The following is an 18,881-nucleotide window of genomic DNA, read 5'->3' as shown; positions in this document are numbered from 1 at the left end:
CAGGCGGTGCAGTCAGACATCCATCAAGACGCGAGAGGTCCGAAACAGGAGAGGGAGAGATGAGAGGAGAGACGAGAGGAGAGACACGAGAGTTGGAGCGGTCAGAATACGAGAGAGTGTGAGACCGAAGAATAATAAGAGGAGGAGGAGGAGGAAGATATGACGGGCTTCAGGCTCAGCAACGGACCTGGAGTCTTCCAAGGCCTGGCCAACGCGGGGGTGAAAAACAGAAAAAAAGAGAAAAACAGAGAAAAATTCGAAAAGAAAAGGAGGAAAGGGAGGGAAAGGAGCAAAAGAAGAAAAAAGAAACGAGAGGAGCTAAGCCGTCGAGAGTCTGGATTCTGGATCTGGATTCCTCAGTCGAAGAAAGAGCAATCTGCCACTGGTCAACAGGAATCAGAAGTTCATGCGTGAGCAAGCAAGCTTGATGAGCAGAATAACCTTGGAATAATTATATCCCTTCCACGAAGATCAGCTCGGCAACGTGGTTGACAGGGAAGCCCAAGTCCCACCGTTCAGTCAACTCACATCCCTCTCTTCAGCTGATCTGGATGAGAACGGCTCTGATTTGCAAAGATACACCCTTCGGACAGTTGGCTCCGGTTCCCGTTCCCTTGCGTCTGGACGATGGATCAGACAACCCCGGGCCATCGCCCTTTCGAGACTCTGGTGCCTCTCTCGTATCCATGGCATCCATTCCAGAAAGAGGATGGCAGAAAGGCACCTGAGGCAGCGCTGGTCACCTGGGCACGCTGTCAGGTGTCTGGACTGCCGCGGGCCAATCACAGACAGGCCGCTAGGCTGATTCCGGTTAGTGTAATAACAGTCCTCCGGCTGCATTTCTGGTCGGAGAAATGCGGCCTCAAAAAGTTATTCTCCCAGTCTGAACAATATGAATTGTTATTTTTGTTCCCTCCAGACGCTCGCTCTCGTCCTCCCAGACCGTCGGTATCTGTGGGTCGAGGGTGGCGGCCATGACAGCAGCCAGGTCACCAGAGCCGAGATCGGACCAGTCATCGCCCCCCGCTCCCCAAAACAAAGAAACTCAATCCGATTCTTCTGCCAGCAGATGATGAGGATGATGGTGTCTGCCTCCTGCCAAAGGCCGAAGCTTCCTCGAACCAGTCCAGCGCTAGCCAAAGTTTCCTCCACTCTGGATTTATTGTGATGTTCGATTCGTGTGCCGCAACCAGCCCATCACATCCCTCCCTTTCGCACGCGTCGATGTAAAGTTCAAAACTCAACTCTGCGCGGAATGACAAGACTGCCAGAAGTACCAAACCTTGGGTCCCAATTTTGGACCAGATGCGACAGCATTCAGGAGACGGTCTAGACTCTACTCCCTTTCCCTGCTCCCTGCATTCCAGTAAGCAAGCTGCGATGGCGCAGTGGCTGCGTCGCCGTGGCGTCTCTCATCGTAGATTATTCGCGCATCGCAGAGAGCCTATTCAGCATTGGCTTCATTGGCTTCAACCGACCCCCAGGTTCGGGGAGCGGGCGCGCCGCCGTCACCGTTGAGGCTGATTGAATCTCTTTCCCCTGTGCAGAGGATTGGGTTCCCACGGGCGCACCCATCGGCTCCGCTGTGAGGTTATATATTTATATATACCGCCAACAAAATATACACGATCGGATCAGCGAGTGTCCACAAAATTCACCGTAAAACTCCCCCACCCCCTCATTAAATGCCGTCCCGACGGCTCTTTATGCGTCAGGTTGGGTGATCAAGCAATATGTAACCGAAGACGCCGAGATGACGTCGACGCCGCGGGGTTCGGCTGATCGCGCAACACCACCAGCAGCTGAACTCCTCTCGTCTTCCTCCTCCACCCTCGCTCAAAAACCACTCAACGATTCATCGTACGTCTCCTCCTGCCATCAGTTGCCTCTATGCTCTCTCGTCAGCTTCTAACCCATTCCTTCTGTAGAGCTGTCTTCTCGCCGAGAGAACCCCGCTTCCTCTCAAGCTCTCGAATCCCCGCTGCGTTCCAGCTCCGACCCGTTCATTGCTCCTCTGCAGCCATGTCTGGTGTGAGCAAGGCTTGTTGCACGTAGGCTCGTCAAATCCCATATTTCTCTGATCGATGCTCACCGACCGTTCCGTTCAGTATCCCCCCCATCATCGCCAAGGACTACCAACCCAAGGGCGAATACAAGGTCATCAATGGCTTGAAGACTTGTACGCCCCTTAAACCCTCCGAATATCCTCTCATTGTTCCGCTATCTAACACAAACAGACGTGACGGGCCCCGAAACTGCTACAAAGGCCATCCTCGTCGTCTACGGTACCCCCCTCCCCTCCTCCTTCTTCCCCCCTCCTTCTTCCCCCCTCCTCCTCGACGATAAACAGGCTAAGTGAACCAGATATCTTCGGCTTCTTCCCCCAAACCCTCCAAGGCGCCGACATCCTCTCCACCTCCTCCTCCCAAAAATACCGCGTCTTCATCCCGGACTTCTTCGAAGGCGCCCCCGCAGATATAACCTGGTTCCCCCCGCAAACAGAAGAACACAAATCCAAGCTCGGAAACTTCTTCCAAACAAAGGCCGCGCCCCCCAACACCCTCTCCAAGATCCCGGGTGTCGTTGCCGAAGCCAACGCCCTCGCCCCAACTACTGCTGGCGGTTCGTTTGAATCCTGGTCCATCCTGGGTTACTGCTGGGGCGGGAAAATCACGGTCCTCGCTTCGGGTGCGGGCGGGGAAAACACGCTCTTCAAGGCCGCTGTGCAGTGCCACCCGGCGATGCTGGACCCCAACGATGCGAAGAGCGTGACGATCCCGATGGCGCTGTTGGCGTCGAAGGACGAGAAGCCCGCGGATGTGAGTGCGTTCGGGGCGAACTTGAAGACGGACCACTACGTTGAGACGTTCGCGACGCAGATCCATGGGTGGATGGCGGCGCGGTCGGATCTGTATGACGAGGAGGTTAGGAAGGAGTATGAGCGGGGATATAAGACTGCGTTGGACTTTTTGGGGAAGCACGCTTGATTGAGTTGAATGAATCAAGTAGTGACACGATGCTCTAGCAGTGTTTATTGTGTGAGGTGTTGTAGGGTCTGTGTGCGGTAGGTTGGGGAAATTGATCCTCGAGGTGGAATGGGGTTGTAGCGGACTGAATGGAGCTATGCAATGGGATGGATTGATTGATTCAGTGCGGATTCATGCGATATGCTGATACTGTTGTCACACCTGAGGATACGTAGTAGCATATGAAACTCCAGAAACCGAGACACGTCCTTCAAAACAAGCCATCGATCTATAAATTCAAGAGAACCAGACTTCCAAGGACAAGAGTACTGCCACCATGTGAACAACTTATCCTCAGGCCATTTGACTCTCAACAGACCGGGCGTATCGCAGATATAGTTGATTCTAGCCCGATACTTACCGTTCGGCTGAACGCTTTAATAATATTTACAACCTACCTGGAACCCTGATGTGGGTACTGGCATTCGACGGCCCCCGAAATCGCAGACGTCATCACAAATCTATGGCACCAAGGGTAGCCCCGTGGCCTACGAACCTACCCTACCCAACCTACCTGTTAAGCCCGAACGAACCTAGCAGGAGGATCTAGTACCTGCCTGAAACCTACCCTCGAGTCTGTTGGATACTTGGCTGACCGTGGTGAGATAGCGTGAGGTTGCGAAGATGTCGACCTTTTTCGGGCGTCGTCATTCCATTGCCGCAGGTTGGGCGTCGCCTGGTGAGAATGATACTCCATCGCCGCGCTTTATACGCAGACGAGCGTCGGCCCCAAATTTAAGGGAGCGGGAGAGTCGGTTTCACAGTGTCCGGGGGTTCTTTCGTTGGTACCGACGATCAGGGAAAGGAAATTCTTCAGTAAGTCTTGCTCTGCAGCCGCTATCACGGATTTTGGTGCATGCCTAATTCGGATAGGAGCAGCCCTCTCCATCTAGCTCTCCCCCACCGACAGGACGTAAACTGAGCAGAGTCCGCCGCGGCAGCACCGACGTTCATCAGCGCCACTCAGATGCGAGCAGCGATGGGTCCTCCGAATACGAGTTGACAAGAAGTGATATCGAGGTGATCTTCTCCGGCGCTCCATACTTTCTCCTCGAAAAGGGGAAGCAAGACTGCTGGTATCCTCAAGTCATCTTTCCATTCGATGACCATGACCCCACGATACAAAGCCTTTGGGATCGACGGACCCTCCCATACGCATCATACACATTGAGCACGCTCCACGCGCATCTTCCGATACCAGGTGATGGGTTGATTGAAGGAGATGTCCCCGTCCAGTTGGATAGCTGGACACGCACAGCGTCGCCGAAGAGGGCGACCCTTGACTTGGGCATGTTCGAGGTGCCAAACATGCTTTCAATGAACGGCAAGGAGCCAGGGTCAGTGGGGTTTCATTATTTCCTTGAGATGCCGGTGGCAGACGCCCTCCGGTTCACCGACACGCCAAGGGCAAGAGCAGAGGCTGATTTCCTGCGAATCTCGAGTTTGCCAGCGCTGAAAGTAGAGGAGATGATGGAGCTCCGTAGCCATCCGTACTCTCTCTGCCCGGATGGGACCGTGCATGATCGCAAAGCGTTTCTTCTTGAGGGTCCTGCTGCGTGGAAAAGCATCGGGGTCCGCGACATCGATCTCCAAAAGCTGGTCGTCCGTCTGCAAAAGCTGAAGGACATTCGCCATGGGGTCTTGCACGGCCAAACGGAAAGGACAATTCTTGACTCGGAGGGAGTTCAGGAGCTCTTCTGCGGACTGTTCAACGATTTTCTATATCAGCCACCCCGGTCCATGACCGTCGGTGGTGAAGACTTTCACTCTATTCAATCGCAGATAAGGGTCCTGACAGTCGTATTAGCCACGCCAGGTGCGTGGTTCGACTTCAGCATGCCCGAGTGGCGCCTGCGTATCGGACAGATTCTCTGGGAAGTAGCACCGCATGGCGATGGCGATTCCCTCGGCCCTTCGGTGCATGAAGAACCCTGGGACTACCCTTTTTTGGAGCTCGAGTGGTTTCTTGTTCAAATGCTGCTGGCCGCCGAACTACTCATGCGGTTAGATGCAACTGTCAGGGTTGGGCTTCTGGGAAGTTCAAATGACATCCGTATCTCAAGGCGAGATATACAAGACTTTCAACGCCTCCGGACTCCAAAGGTTAGTTGGGACATGGTTGCCGTGCGCCGATTGATGGACTGCTTCAACTTCAGTTACAGCCCTATCCAATCACAAGAAACACAGACTGCACACCCCGAGCAGGCGAAGAATCTCAGCGCGAAGTCGCGTCGTTTCCCTTCACAGTACTTCCGCGGAACCTTAGATCCCGCGACGGCGCATGTGCCCGCATCGGCATGTAGACTGGTTCCAGAATACATCGACCGACAACTACAGGGCCTGCTCGTGTTTGCAGAGAGCATTGGATGGCCAAATATTACCGACCTGAAAGAGCACTTTCGTCCCATTTGCAAAGAAGGGAAGTCTGAAACGGTGAGAGACGCATACAATCGACCAATACAGGGTTCTCCTTCTGCCGGTGGCCGAAGGGCGTTCGACAGCAGCTTGGAGAGCAGAAGTTTATCGTACCGACCTATCATGCTGCGCAACCCTGCGGACAATCAAAATTCTACATATCTGGGTGGCTGGGTAACGCGGGCATGGCTATCCGGTCTTGTCCTTCCAGGAGACTGCATCAGCCATTTGCTCATGTCGACCATCTTAGAAAATGACGCCGACGCCATCGCCACGCTGGGGCCAGTTGCGAACCTGTCCGGAGGTTTCTCGTACCGTGAAAAGAGTTGGTGGAGCCAAGAATGCATAGTTGGTCGAGTTCTCGCGAGCCTTCAGGGAACGAGTATATGCATGGGATGGATAGAGAGTGGTGTATTGCCCAAGGACTCTCGTACGCGGGAATCTTTGAATAACACCTGGTTTGAGGTCATTTCAACGGACCCCCCAGCCTGCCCGGGAGGCCCTCGCATCATGCAGGGAACGAAAATATCTCTTAAGTCAACACCTTTGGGGCTCGGCGATCTGGCTAGCGGGGCGTTTTCGTTACCAGTCGACAGCCCAATCACAAATGGATCGAAGATCAAAGTCGACATTGAAAGTCTGATATTTGATGTCCAAGGCAAAGGACGGCAACAACCACAGGCAGATCGCACAACGGCTCGGAAGACAACCATGGTATTCTCTCTTAGGACGAGCAAAAGGAAGTCTCTCAAGACAGTCTCGTTCCCCCTCATTTACAACGTCCGGTTCATCTCATCACACGAATGTCGCCCGCCCGGTGGGCGGCTCTTGTACTCGACACCGGGCACTCTCTACACAGGCGGCAGTTTCTCGGCTCCCTCCAGCCCGGCTCGGCAAAGACACTTGCCCCGCCTTCCGGGGCACCCTCTTCACCGTTCATACACATACAAAGTCATATGCGTTGGCTCGCTGCCTGAGCTGGCGGCGTCGGAGAGCCGTTTGGCGACTCTCGAATATCATCGGGCTCTCAGCTGGCACGAGATCATGGTGCTTGATGCTCGTGGCGGTCCCGAGCAGGAGGCATTTGCCAGGGCGTGGTGCGCCACGGTCGGGTATCATGCCCTCATAGGTCGGGTGGGGAGGACTTGTCTCGCGTGCTGTATCCGAGAGGCACGAGCCATCAAAGTCCGCGTGGTGATCCGGGTCGGCGAGAGGAGCCCGAGTAACGCATTGTCGAAGCTCAATCGCAGGCCGAGCATTTTCTTGCATGGGGAAACTGTAGACCGAGGTCATCGGGCCTGATCCGTCACGGCGCACATGGCGTTGGATTCCGTCAAAGAGTTTCACATAGATATTTTTCTGTTACTCGAGTAATGGCTGTTTTATCGCATCCTCTCGAGCATGTTGTCCGTGTCATCAAGCCGTCAGGTTTCCGCACATAATTTTGGCCTCTCCCGGAAGCAGAAGAGTCTCTGGCCGTCGAGGGTTCAATCACCGGAAGAGGATCCCGTGGATCTTATTGCATGGGGGAAGCTTCCGAGAAGTCAGGAATCACGTCTTTGGTTTGGGTGGGGACGAACCATGGCTGACTGTTGAGCAGGACCAGGGCCCAGAAAGGGACGCGTAAGATCTGGTTTGAAGTGTGCATGGGCTGAGTGGGTCACCACATGGAGGAAGACAGCCGACGATTGTGAAACAAGCTGGCGATGCCGAGCTGAAGGGGTCGATTCTGGTCGACCGGGGGGGAGTGAGGGAAGAAGGAAGGGGGGGAAGGGCGGAAGTGAGAAGCAGAGGAGCGGACGCTTCCGAGAGAAAAGCTGCGGGCGCTTCGGGGGTGCGCCTGAAACAGGAAACGGCTCCGAGATGAAGGAGCTTTCTGGTTTGCATTCTTCCTCGGCCAGCGGAGATTGTTTTCTGCATTTGGGATTTCGGGAAATTATTCTTGCGTGAAGATGTTATCAGATTCCTGCAACAAGGAAAAATAGCTGCTGGCCCACGAGCCACGACCGTCGAAGGCACCGAGGGACAAACACGCCACGGACGATGGCTGCGAACTGCCAGGCCGAGCGGGCCTTTCCAATTGGATTGGTCGAAAGTGAGGCTTCGGGGTCCTCGTGTTCGAAATTGCTTCTGCTCATCTCGATGCTTGATGCTCTGAGAGTCGCGTCCTCCCCGTCCTGAAACCCCTATCTCCGCCAGCCCAGGCGTCTGCCTCGATCAATGGAGAGCCACAGGAATCTCAACGTGACAAGAGGTCGGCAGATTGGCTTCCAGATTCACGGCACTTTGCTTTTTCTGAGTCGTGTGGTTGCTTTTGTGGAGATCGACAGGGCAAGCCTCTGGAAGCAGGTGAACTCAGTGGATTGAAGAACTGCAGGAGCTTGGCAGACGATCCTCGGCGTCTCTGAGCCAGGCCTTTCGGTCATGCATGGCTCCCAGGCGAGATTTCTCGGACTCTCGAGGAGCATACCGTCAGCTGTGCTGTTGGCAAGGGACCGTGCGTGAATGCTCAACCCGTGCTTTCAGGAGTCCAGAAGACACAGTCATGGTCGAATGAAGAGCGACGACTCCGGAATACCGTGAGGCCTCAGGATGGTCGAGCCGAGGAAGCGACCCCACGGGAGCAAAACCGAGGAAGTGTCGCCCTCGAGTCTTGTCTGGCCCAACTCCCAGGTCCAGACTGGATCCAGCCCGGACCCTGACGGCTTCGCGACGCTGGATGCAATGCCAGGTCTCTTGACCAGGATGTTTTTCCGAGATCCGAGCTGCATGGCTTCGCCATCGACAGCGGTTTCCGGAGGACGACGACGGATCTATTTGCAGATATTTTGAGGTTGTTCACCAGTGCAATAACGCCCAATCTTCCAAGTTCTCGCTCTCGGAAAATCGTCGGAGAGATGAAAACTGTCCATGAACTGCGCAAACCAAGGCGATGAGGCGAGAGAGAGATCGTCTGGACGATCTTTCGCTTCCACTCGCTCTTGGGATCCATGGATGGAAAACGGAGCCTTCGAGATTATTGGCTTTGGAAATTCCCCTTGCAGAGACACGCATGCAACTGTCCAAGCCAAGGCCCACCCGAGCAAGGAGAAATTGCAGACTCGAACCTTGAGTGAGAGCGTGTCTCGTCCTTAATTAAACCTTCGCCTTGGGCCCACCCTTCTGACATCTCTGTCAGTGGGAACTCACCCACTGCAGGTGTCCATCTCCAGAAAAATGGAAAGAAAAGAGCGAGAGTCAGCTCAGGTCTACAAATCTGCTTCTCGGTTACGACTCGATTCCGCCGTCCAGATGGGATTGTGTACTCTTCTTGCCCACACAGTCCCCTTTGCATATCAGCCCTCATCCGGACGATTTCCGGCGGGTGGATAAGCTGACGAGTGCAGGCTTCTCGAAGGACCACAGACTGTTCGAGGGTCTGTTTCAGGTTGACGCTACTCCAGATCGGGCTGTTTCGCAACTGTCTGACGCTGAGAACGGAAAGGGCTGCTGCCAACATCCCCGTTGATTGGCCGATATGGTCAATGGCCGACCCACGTTCTTTGTCCAATCAGAGCTGTGGGTTGTACTCGTCCATGCGAAGAAAAACAGAGGGAAAAAAATGCTCTTTTCAAGCTCCTGATGAGTCCAACGCCGTGACAGGTCACCGCTCCTCTGCGAGTCAAGGACTCACAATACGACCCTGGATGTCAGGGACACGGAGGTGACTTCCTCGCCCGTCTCTGCCCAAGCAGAACGAAGCTCGATGATGATATCCATCAGCCATCCTTCGCACCTTCAGACAACCCGCCCACCCCCGCTAGTCCCAAACCAGTTCTCTGTCACAGATCTGGTACCGTGGATGTCTTCGATTGAGGAGACCGGATCGGGGGGGGGGGGAGGGGGGGGATCAAGGGGAATCGCAATAACACCCACGTGTCCGAGAACACAACAGACGGCCATTCTCGCAGTTGCAAGGAGTGTGTGAGGTCAAAAACTGGAGTGGGATGACGACTTACTGAGCCTCAAATGTTTGGACATATGGCAAGAACTGAAGATCGGTTGTTGGAGAAATTGGGACGCGAGATCGTATCGCCGCCCAACTCAAGATCCCACTCTGGTCCGGATGGTCCATGGTTGGGTCGAGATTTTCGCATTCCAGAAGATAACTCGATATGAACAAGAGCCCAAAGCGGGTTGTCTCCCAAGCTCTTCGACGTCCTTTGAGAGGGAGACTGTGTCAAAGAGCCCTGACGAACTTGACATGACAAGCGCTGCCAATCAACCGACAAATTAAGCGTCCTCGAGAAGCTGCAAAATTACCTTGCGTTGATAGCTGTTTCATCTTCTACTTAGCCAGAAATTCTCTCCAACACCCCCAGCCACAAAGACGTTCTCTCCCCGGCCAATCTTTTAGAGTTCCCAATCCGACGAGTCTCTGGCGGTCTTGCAGGGGACGCGAACACTGTTCAGGATAAAGAAGACCCTGAAGTCCTGGAGACGTGTTCCATTCTTCCGGCTGAAGAAAGGGCAGAGTGTCTATCCTGGCCTGTTCATGCCACTATCCACTTTTCCTTCTCTTTGATGTCATTTTGCTCCATGATTTTCATTATTCTGTGTATTCTCCTGTTTTAATTTCGGCGAAGGTTGTATTTTTTCTTCAGGATGTCCACCGCAAAGCTCCCCCTTTCCCAACTGCAGTCCCTTGAAGAGGACAACAGCCAACAAAAGAGATTAAAAAAAAGAAAAGAAAAGAAAAAACGCTGTCGAAAAAGGCCTATTCTGAATCAAGAATATAAACTGCCAGAACCACAGTAGTTCGTGAGTCTTCTTCGTCAGCCAGGAAGAAGAAGAACTCCCCCAAGCTCTTCTGGACTGCTCTGTCGTTCCTTCAGACTGACCCTTCGGCTTGGCTTCTGCTCCTAATTCATCTTTATTTTTCCCCAATTTATTGCCAGGGCTGTCATTCATTGTTTCAATTATTCCCATGCTGCTGCTTGCTTTTTTCCTCTCCACGACCTCTCTCCAGTCTTAGCCTCCCTCTCTCAGTCTCTCTTCCCACTCTCATACTTTCTTCTCTCTCTTCATCTTTGCAACTCTCCTTCTCTCCATTCCTTTGCCTTTTTCTTTTCCCCTGATTCGTTCCTTCCTTTTTTCCGGATTTCATTCCCTAGACATCCCGCGCCCGGCTTTTATACGCCAGTCTGTCCTCTGGCATCCTCTGAAGAACGCAGTGGATTCTTTCCACCTCACGACGACCACGACCAACACCACGACGTTAATCGCGAAAATAGATAGACTCCTTGTTTCCTCGTACCGGACCTCCGGCTAATCACGTTGAAACAACTCCGACCCCTCGACTTGCTTCCTCCATCCATTCAGGAAACCCGAATCTTCTCCTGTTTTGCCGAGTTAAGTGTGGAGCAACACCGCTGAAACGAGTGCTCAGAAGACGGACGACTCTCACCGCAACGCAGCTTGCATTGATTCCTGAATGCCGGCCTTTCTGCAATAGCTTCGCCCTGCCGACTGCTCCCCACTGGACTGCCTTTGCATGGCTGATTCGCTGACCAATTCCCCATCGTCCACACACATCCCTCGAGCCATCGGCTCCCGTCGCATTCCTCCGCGTCCTCTTGATCCCCAGGTGCGCTTGATACGCCTGCGCTTCTAGGACCAGCTTTCTTCTCTCCACTCCTCCTAGGAACTATGTCCGCGGCGGTCGAGTGTATGACATCTGTTACCATCTCACAGACTGCCGTCATGGAGCCCTCCACAGCCGATAAGAAGCGCAATAAGCTCGGCTATCATCGTACATCCGTCGCGTGTGGTGAGTCTCCTCTCAATGGCCCTGCAAGCCTATCTCGATCTCGTTCGCCCGCTGACGCATTTTTCTCGATAGTACATTGCCGGCGGCGCAAAATTCGGTGTCTCGTTGCCGCAGACGACGCTCAAGGGCGATGCGAAAATTGTATCCGGCTGCGAAAGGAGTGCCAGTTCTTTCCCGTGGACCAGCAACCGCCTATCGAGAAGAAATCTCGTCCCGGTTCTCGGATAGAGACTATCTCAGCGGATGCATCCACGGCTTCATCTTCACCTCCAACTGTGACAGGGGAGCAACAGGACGCTTTCTACCCTTACCAATCCATTCCGTTGAGTACCGGCCAAGAAGTGCCAGCTTTCAGCGCCGGGGCTTACTCAGGTAATCCCATGGCGCAATTTGGACCAGGTGGGTAGCGATAATATCCAGAAACAGCGAGGGAGGTTCTCCTAAAGACTGACGAGATCCCTGTGTAGATGCAACGGCACCGATGGATCCCTCTGTGCCTTGGGACGAATTTACGACTATCACATCAGATCAGCAGATGCTAGCAAACATGTCCGCAGCCGCGAAGCAAACAATGGCCAGCATACCTCCTAACGTTTGGAGTCAACCGGCGACACCAATAGCCGCGATGCCGGGGAATCCTTCGCTCCCAGGAGCACCCACGCTGCCATCACAACAACCACTCAGCCCTACATCCCCATATGCCGTCCAGGCAGACGGATCAGTTTGGCAAATGACTCCCACACGATCGATGACATTCCCCGCGCAGCCAAACATGGCCTCTCAATATCCGAGCCCTAGCGGATTCGCGCAGCCGATGCCCACCGATTTGAAGCGCAGAATGACGACTCCCAGCCGCGGCTATCCCCCAAGTTCCATGAACCCGCAGAGCCCGCCGACTACCGATCTCCAAGGTCCACCCGTCTCCGTCTCATACGCCGCTCAGCCCGCAGCAACGGGGTATCCCGCTTGGCAGGATATGAACGGGATGCAGCCGGTGAACATGGTTCCGTACCCCGTCTACGCAGGAGATGCGACGCAGCAGGCGGCATTCGGCAGTCACCCAATGGGCCATCCAGGCCCCGGACATCCCCAGGGGCCGTGACACTGGACAAAGCGAAACCCCCATCCATCCATCATAAAGGGCAGATTCAGGAAGAGCGACGATTTCGATTCCATAATATACCCCCCTCCCGTTGATATGTTGCATTTTTCCCCTTTTCTTGTTTCCATACAATTCTTCAACTCCGGCTTATACCAGCTAGGCATTAGCGGGCGCAAAGTGGACTTGGGTGGCATTCTCTATTTATTCATCTCCTTCCTCCCGAACGGAATTATTGTCTTCTGAGCTTTTCAGCTCCTACTTTCGTTGTACATGCAGGTCGCAGCTAGATTTCTATCTTTGCCCATTCTTCTCCATCTCACTCATACTGTACTTTTCTGGGATATCGTGCGAGCACATGAGCTGTATATACATAATCAACTACACCAGGACGGATCTCTGACGAAAAGGCGTCTAGGTGCTTTTACTTTGTCCATAGCATTCCGCGACGCAGCAATTCGTCTACGAACTCTGTCTCCGAACGGGCAGTACCAGTATCTCCCAAGAAAAGTCCCTACCACACTAACCGAGACCGGAGGTCGAAGCTCTCATTTCCCTTCCTGAGGGACTACCAGTATACAAGCATCTACGATACCGCTTGGTGGCCATAGCTATCCTCCCACCTGCGGCTTCAGGTACAAGTACCGCCAGCTACAGGCATTGATACCTTAGGACTGCGACGCCTCATGTAGCTGGTGTCAACATTGCCCACGAGTCCAGTCCCCCAAGTCAACCGCGTATGTTGGTCCAGTAGTCCCCCAGTAACGTAAACTTCAAGGCTGTCGCATGTACTTATTCATTCCTATCAGCTATCTCGCTATCGACTGGGAGTCGTCATCTATATATGTATCCACGTATCTGGGAATAGCCCGCGAGGAGCGTAAGTTAATCAGAATGTCAGACCTATACATAATCGTTTGTTTATCTGCGGATGAGGGTGATTAAGTATCATCAGCACTATCAGCTATCACTAGGAGTCAGCAGGGACTTGAAGTCACACAAGTATCAATGATATCACCGTCCTTGCTTATCAGGGAGGATCAGGCAACTGCTACGGTGTCACGAGTTTAAGCTTGTTGATATCTTGGTATCCTCCTTATCGGCGATATGACGGCCCTCTGGATAGCGACGCCTTTCTTGTCTTATCCGTTAAGAGGCCGTCTACGCTGGAGTTAATGTTACTAACCATGTTCCATAGATTTACATCTTGACCAGGCGAAAACTGAATTGTTGAAGGTACGGGGCGGAAGCTTGACTTGTCCGAGATCAAATCTTCACGTTTCAGCCTCGGAAATGCTCCACCATTTCCCTTTCGTGCGTCCCTGGGTGGATGAAAGAGGATCCTCCGCGGTGGTTGGGTGGCGAACCACAATGTCGTCCGCATGCAAGCTTATCGAAGACGTCTATCTCTCCAGTCAGCACAGACCCCGGCGCTTCAGATACCTTAACGATGGCGCAATTCCCGCCAAACATAGTGCGAAAAACGCCTGAGCAGACAGTGGGTGGCTGGAAAGAAAGAGCAGGAGATGTATTCTCCGCGATATTGCTCACGCTTCACATCTCCGCCAACAATAATAGGTTTCTGAAACGCGCCTGCTCGCATGCCACTCCTGCTTAACTTAGGGCCAAGCAAGGTCAGCCCCAGTAGGAAGCGAGAAGTCCTGTCCTCTTTTGCGGTCGGAAGACATGTGAAAGGCGTGGGAAGACCGCGCTCCGTTGGAACAGTCTTTCTGGAGCAGGACGCAATCCGCAAAGGATATTTCGAGTCGCGAGTATCGGTCCGGGGTACGACTGTGGAGAAGTTGTCGCTCTCCAGTCTCGATCACGATGGCATTTTCGAGATATAAACAAGAGATAACCACACCCAAGTCACTCAAAGGATGAGCAGGGGCGTGCACGTAATCGAATCCCGGTCGTTGCCTACAGCAAGGACCAACCAGCTTGGTCTGACGAGGTGCCTCCTGTGCCTTATCTTGGGCACAGAGGCTGGCAAATGGATGTGTCCCTGGTGGTTATCTCAAACGTCACGACTTTTGCGGGCCGATGGTCGGCGTGGGCTCATTATTTGCTCTGATTCTTTCCCTGCGAGAGATTAGCGTTGCGTTCTTGAACCTGAAGCAGGTTTCCTTGCAGTACAAAACCCCGGTAGTTTCCCATTGGACTGCAAAGGGCTGAAGTGAGGCCTCTGGGATGAAAACTCTTCACCCTCTCTTATCGATGCTTCCTGCGGGGTGAAGGTCTGAGCCATATAAAATCGCTCGACTGAGGACAGAGCAGCGAGCGAGTATCACTCTGCTCTGCAAACAGTCCTCTGGCTCCATGGGAGACAACGGTCCTCTTCTGCTTTCCTTTGCATCTCCCCCATCGTTTTCTCGAACACGACAATCCTTGGGCCAACAAGTCACCAGCAGTCTGTCGCTACCTTCTTATACTCCCACGCGGTGATCACGCACGCGTTACAATTTCCACAAGGCCCTTTCCAAATCCCATACTAAACAAACTCTCTCCAACAATACCCCAATACTTGTCAGAAGGCTCATCGGTTCAGACCCTGTCAGACGGGCCTCGTCTGCCGTCCTGTGGTTCCCACCTCCTGACCGTTTGGGCGACCTGGGTTCTTTCCGAGGTGCGTCTGCCTGTCGAAAGAATTATTTATTTTTGCCTTCCTTCCTGCCTTCCTGCCTTCCTGCCCTGTCCTGCGGCCTCCTCCGGCACCCGGTTGCAGGGGTTTGCCGCATCGTATTAATTTTCCGTCATGAGCCATTTTTGACAATATCCGCGCCAGCCGCCGAAAAAGATCCCCAGCAACAAATTCGAGAAAAAGGTCAGCGAAGCTTCATCGAAGCTGCAAGTCTTGAGATGATGATAGTGTGGGGGGTAATCTCCGTCAACACGCGACCTTAGCGAGGTACAGTTGACATTGAGTTGGTGTTGAGTGGACAGCTATCTCGCGGGTCGCCTCGATCATTGACGTGGATGACAAGGGTGCCTTTGATTGCCGACCATCCCCGTTGCTTCTTTTCCGATCGCCAGCACTTGGCCCAAGTGACAGTGCGCAGCCCGCGTCAGCCCCCCTGGCCGCATCCTGGGGACGGCTTTCCATCCCGCCAGGAATCACCCGCCCCAACCCACAGTCAAAAATTTGAGCCAACGGGTTCGAACTTCGAAGGAGCATGATTACCTGCGGGGTACCCCGCCAAAAAATCTCTTGAGCTTTGCCGGCTTGCAAGAGCTCCATTGGTGGACGGACATCCTGGGAGGCATCGTTTTTGTTCGTCTCGCCAGCAAATGTCACCGAACGCCCTTCCTTGAGGGAAATTCCAGAAATATGATGGTTGTTGGCGTTCCAATCATGGTGGAACAAGATCAGTTTCCGTGGACAGTCTTCTGGCACGCGACAGGACGCTCGTTTTGGTCGTCATTGCGCACTTCCCATAGTTCCATCGACAAGCATGGTGCTGCCATCGGGAGCTGAGTGGCGCTGCTTGGCGTTCAGACGACACGACCTCGACAAGGAGGAGGATTTTGAGAAGCCAATTATGTTTCGCCTGATTCGCAGCACCAGAAGTCGGAGCTTCGAGTCAGAACAATCTGCCTCGCAGGCACTTCTGAGATCACCAGAATTTGCCACCTTTATCCACCTACCGGCTTCCGTGCCTCGAAGACGCGAAATCCGTGCTTTTGCCACGCGGAAGACCCCAGCATGATTCAAGCTCAAAATTTGGCAAATCGGCCTTTTCCCCTTTGCTGTCCGCATCTTTGACGGTTTGGATCGGTTGAAAAATTTGGCGCCATCGGAAAGAATGTCGTCTCCGCTAGCCACTGCAGTCTCTTCTTCGTGGCACAGTGGGATCCTGACATCGAGACTCTTATCAGCTTATCGTTCCAGCCAGTGGAAACGTCCCACAGCCGCGTGGGAGAAGAGGACTGCGACTTCTCCGACGAATCGACGAGCGTTCTCGCAAGCGGTGGGATTGCACTCGCCGTGTCGGTGGATCCTCACCTTGTCCATCATGCGGGGCAGTCGATGTCTGTCTTCGATTTTGAAGCAGAAATGGAATTCCAAGTATCAAGGCAGACAGGGACTCCCGGTTTGGCCTCTTGAAAAAACGGACTTGACGAAGACTTCCGCGAATCGCTTGCCATGATGTTCTGCCCATGTCTGGTCGTTTGCATCCTGGTAATAACAGTCATATCAGGAACCTCGAGGACGGTCGTTCTCCAAATTATTTGCCGAAAGCCAGTGGCTGAACGGGCCAACGGCTTTCTCACCAACCTTGTCCGGCCTTGGCAATTTCGCTTGTGCGTTCACTGGACCCCATCTTGTTGCCGCAGCAAGAGGGGGCCAAGTGTCAGCTTTGGGGAAATGGAGATGCAGTCACTAGGTCAGTTTCCATCTCAAGAACCGTGAGATGATGTCACTCATGGGAGTCGGCGGAAATCGACCTCGTGCGACTGAGAACGAAGGAACTTGCAAGGCTGGAGAAGAGCTGCCACGACCACCTTGGGACGAACAGAGAAATACCGAGGATACTCAATGACAGTCGATCTCTCGCTGGTGGATCCCACCACAGTTTGTCCTTTGCTTCCTCAGATCGAATGCGGATTGGCGAGAGCCATTTCAACCCTCGTTGCGTCCTGAATGAAGCTCCCGTCAATCATGAAAGGTTCCAATAATGGTGACTGGGGACGCTAACTCCTTCCTGGGCCTCGAGGTCGCCCCTTCGTGCGCTTGAAACAAGGCTGACGAAACCGATGTTACGGTCATTGAATACCGGGTCATACGGTCCTCGGGTAAGATAGGAACCATCTCCAGCTCATCTGGCTCAAGGCCAAATCTCAATCAACCCTTGGATAATGTTTTATTTCAGAGATACTCCTGTGGAACAGCTGAAACAACGAAGACAGCCACATCGGGGTTTCACCTTCTTCCCTCGCGGCGTTCGAGGCGATTGGAACGGGCCTCCCGAGCGACTTGGGAATTCCGACGGGCAGCCCGAGAACGTCCGCCCCGCCGGCCTTGAGCCCTCTCGGCAGGCCCTCTCAGGCGCAGCAATGATGACCGACGCCCGCTCCAACTCTCCGATGAGCGCCGGAGTCGGCTGTCCCAGATGTCCAGCATCTTCCCACATTATTGAGATCCTCGCGAGTGCTCTTCTTTTTTCTCCGGAACGCTGGCGTCCCATCCCATCAAGGAGTTTACGGTTAAACTACTCTCGAAGGAGCAAAGGGTGCCCTGGCCCTTCCGCACCGGGACCAATGGCTGTGAATACGGCAAAATTGGTGGCGAGTTGGACCAAGCGTTGACGGATTCATCCAAGACGGCCGTGTCAGCAGCGGAGAAAGGAAGATTATTATTGAGGAAGGACGAGCCTCATGAGCAAAATGAGATCATTCTTCCTCTGAGGAACAAGGGAAGAAAGGCAAATGGCCCAGAGGTTTGGTTCTGGTTCCAACTGCGCATCTGGGCAGCGGCCTTGACCAGTCCGGTCATGCCGTCTGGATCAATCCATCGCTTTTGGTTCAATGCGATTGGCGGAATTGCCCCTGCGAGACCATCATCCAGAAGGACAGGTCTTTGTTGTTTTGCACCGAAGGCTCAGACTCCAGCTGGGATCTTGGTACGTATCGGACTCGTGGGTATTTGTCGGTGCTTCTGATGAGATGGCACTGATGACCGCTGGAAGAATACAAAGTCCGGTCCAAGATTCTGGAGTCAAAAGCGCTTCAGGTTGACAGTTTTAAGCTCGGATTTAGAGTCGTCGGTGCTGTCCGAATGCACCAAGTCAGTGGCTTTTCGCCGGCTTCGAGAACTCCCCGCCGGGTTGAAACTTTAAAATCCACCTTTGGCTCAGGTTCGGGTTGCCACCGCGGCTGGTATTGGTAATACGCGAAGCGTATATTACGCCAGATCTCAAAGGCAACTCCTCTCGCCCCTTCCCGATCGCTCGAAATATTCTATTCAAGAAGGAGCTGGAGAGAAAGAAGCTTGATGCAAGACGAGGTTTGTCGAAAGTATCCAGGAATAGACTGAGTTAAACGCCTTAGCTCGGGCGGGGAGTGTCAGTGCGCAGGCACTGATGATTTTCGCTTTCTTACGGCGGGAAACCGAAAAAAAAAGGGCAGAAGACTGGGAGAATCCGGAACCACAATGCAGCCTCCTCTGGAGTCCTGACAGCAGGGCGCCGTTTCCATTATTTTCCCTATTACCTGAATCCATAATTCATCCTGCCTGACTGTTTATCACCTGAATGGGATTCTACTCCGTCTGGCTGGTCAACCACCTGCATCGTCCATCCAGCTCCCCCTCCAACAACTTCATTGTCGTAGACTACCCCTCCTCCCTTCCTTCCTTCTTTCATCCTCTCTTCTTCCTCTTCTCCTCCCTATCTCTCTCCATCATTCAATCTGACCCAATCCAATTCATTCCAAATGAGCCCCAAGAGCTGTATCTATAGGAGTCTCACTCGCGGTCCTTTCACCACAGCACCAGTCCATTAACTGGAGCCATTCACGATCCGCCCCCCACCAA

The 18,881-nt window shown here is 53.5% G+C and overlaps 5 protein-coding genes across 5 annotated transcripts; 4 read left to right on the top strand and 1 right to left on the bottom strand.

Moving 5' to 3' along the window:
- Positions 1-1,753: 1,753 nt before the first annotated feature.
- On the top strand, positions 1,754-2,987 carry BJX67DRAFT_377338 (dienelactone hydrolase family protein; the record flags this gene model as incomplete). The annotated part of the gene is made up of 5 exons (XM_071032082.1): positions 1,754-1,860; positions 1,929-2,051; positions 2,109-2,179; positions 2,238-2,285; positions 2,365-2,987. The coding sequence occupies 5 exons, from the start codon at positions 1,754-1,756 to the stop codon at positions 2,985-2,987; spliced, it is 972 nt and encodes a 323-aa protein (XP_070890559.1).
- A 663-nt stretch (positions 2,988-3,650) lies between these two features.
- BJX67DRAFT_377337 (uncharacterized protein) lies at positions 3,651-6,743 on the top strand (the record flags this gene model as incomplete). The annotated part of the gene is made up of 2 exons (XM_071032081.1): positions 3,651-3,842; positions 3,900-6,743. The coding sequence occupies 2 exons, from the start codon at positions 3,651-3,653 to the stop codon at positions 6,741-6,743; spliced, it is 3,036 nt and encodes a 1,011-aa protein (XP_070890558.1).
- Positions 6,744-8,334: 1,591 nt separating this feature from the next.
- BJX67DRAFT_166364 (uncharacterized protein) lies at positions 8,335-9,064 on the bottom strand. The gene has a single exon (XM_071025010.1). It carries the CDS (start codon positions 8,938-8,940, stop codon positions 8,458-8,460), a length of 483 nt encoding a protein of 160 aa, XP_070890557.1. The 5' UTR covers positions 8,941-9,064; the 3' UTR covers positions 8,335-8,457.
- Positions 9,065-10,494: 1,430 nt separating this feature from the next.
- Positions 10,495-12,487, top strand: BJX67DRAFT_166132 (putative C6 finger domain protein). Its single transcript, XM_071025008.1, has 3 exons — positions 10,495-11,250; positions 11,323-11,649; positions 11,718-12,487. Exons 1-3 carry the CDS (start codon positions 11,130-11,132, stop codon positions 12,350-12,352), a joined length of 1,083 nt encoding a protein of 360 aa, XP_070890556.1. The 5' UTR covers positions 10,495-11,129; the 3' UTR covers positions 12,353-12,487.
- Positions 12,488-16,801: 4,314 nt separating this feature from the next.
- Positions 16,802-17,766, top strand: BJX67DRAFT_166217 (uncharacterized protein). The gene is made up of 2 exons (XM_071025009.1): positions 16,802-17,143; positions 17,240-17,766. The coding sequence occupies exons 1-2, from the start codon at positions 17,105-17,107 to the stop codon at positions 17,654-17,656; spliced, it is 456 nt and encodes a 151-aa protein (XP_070890555.1). The 5' UTR covers positions 16,802-17,104; the 3' UTR covers positions 17,657-17,766.
- The last annotated feature ends 1,115 nt before the right edge of the window (positions 17,767-18,881 follow it).

The sequence above is a fragment of the Aspergillus lucknowensis genome (assembly GCF_044049455.1).
Source record: "Aspergillus lucknowensis strain CBS 449.75 chromosome Unknown BJX67scaffold_3, whole genome shotgun sequence".
Taxonomy (NCBI): Eukaryota; Fungi; Ascomycota; class Eurotiomycetes; order Eurotiales; family Aspergillaceae; genus Aspergillus; species Aspergillus lucknowensis.
This window is presented reverse-complemented; position numbering and strand designations above follow the sequence as displayed.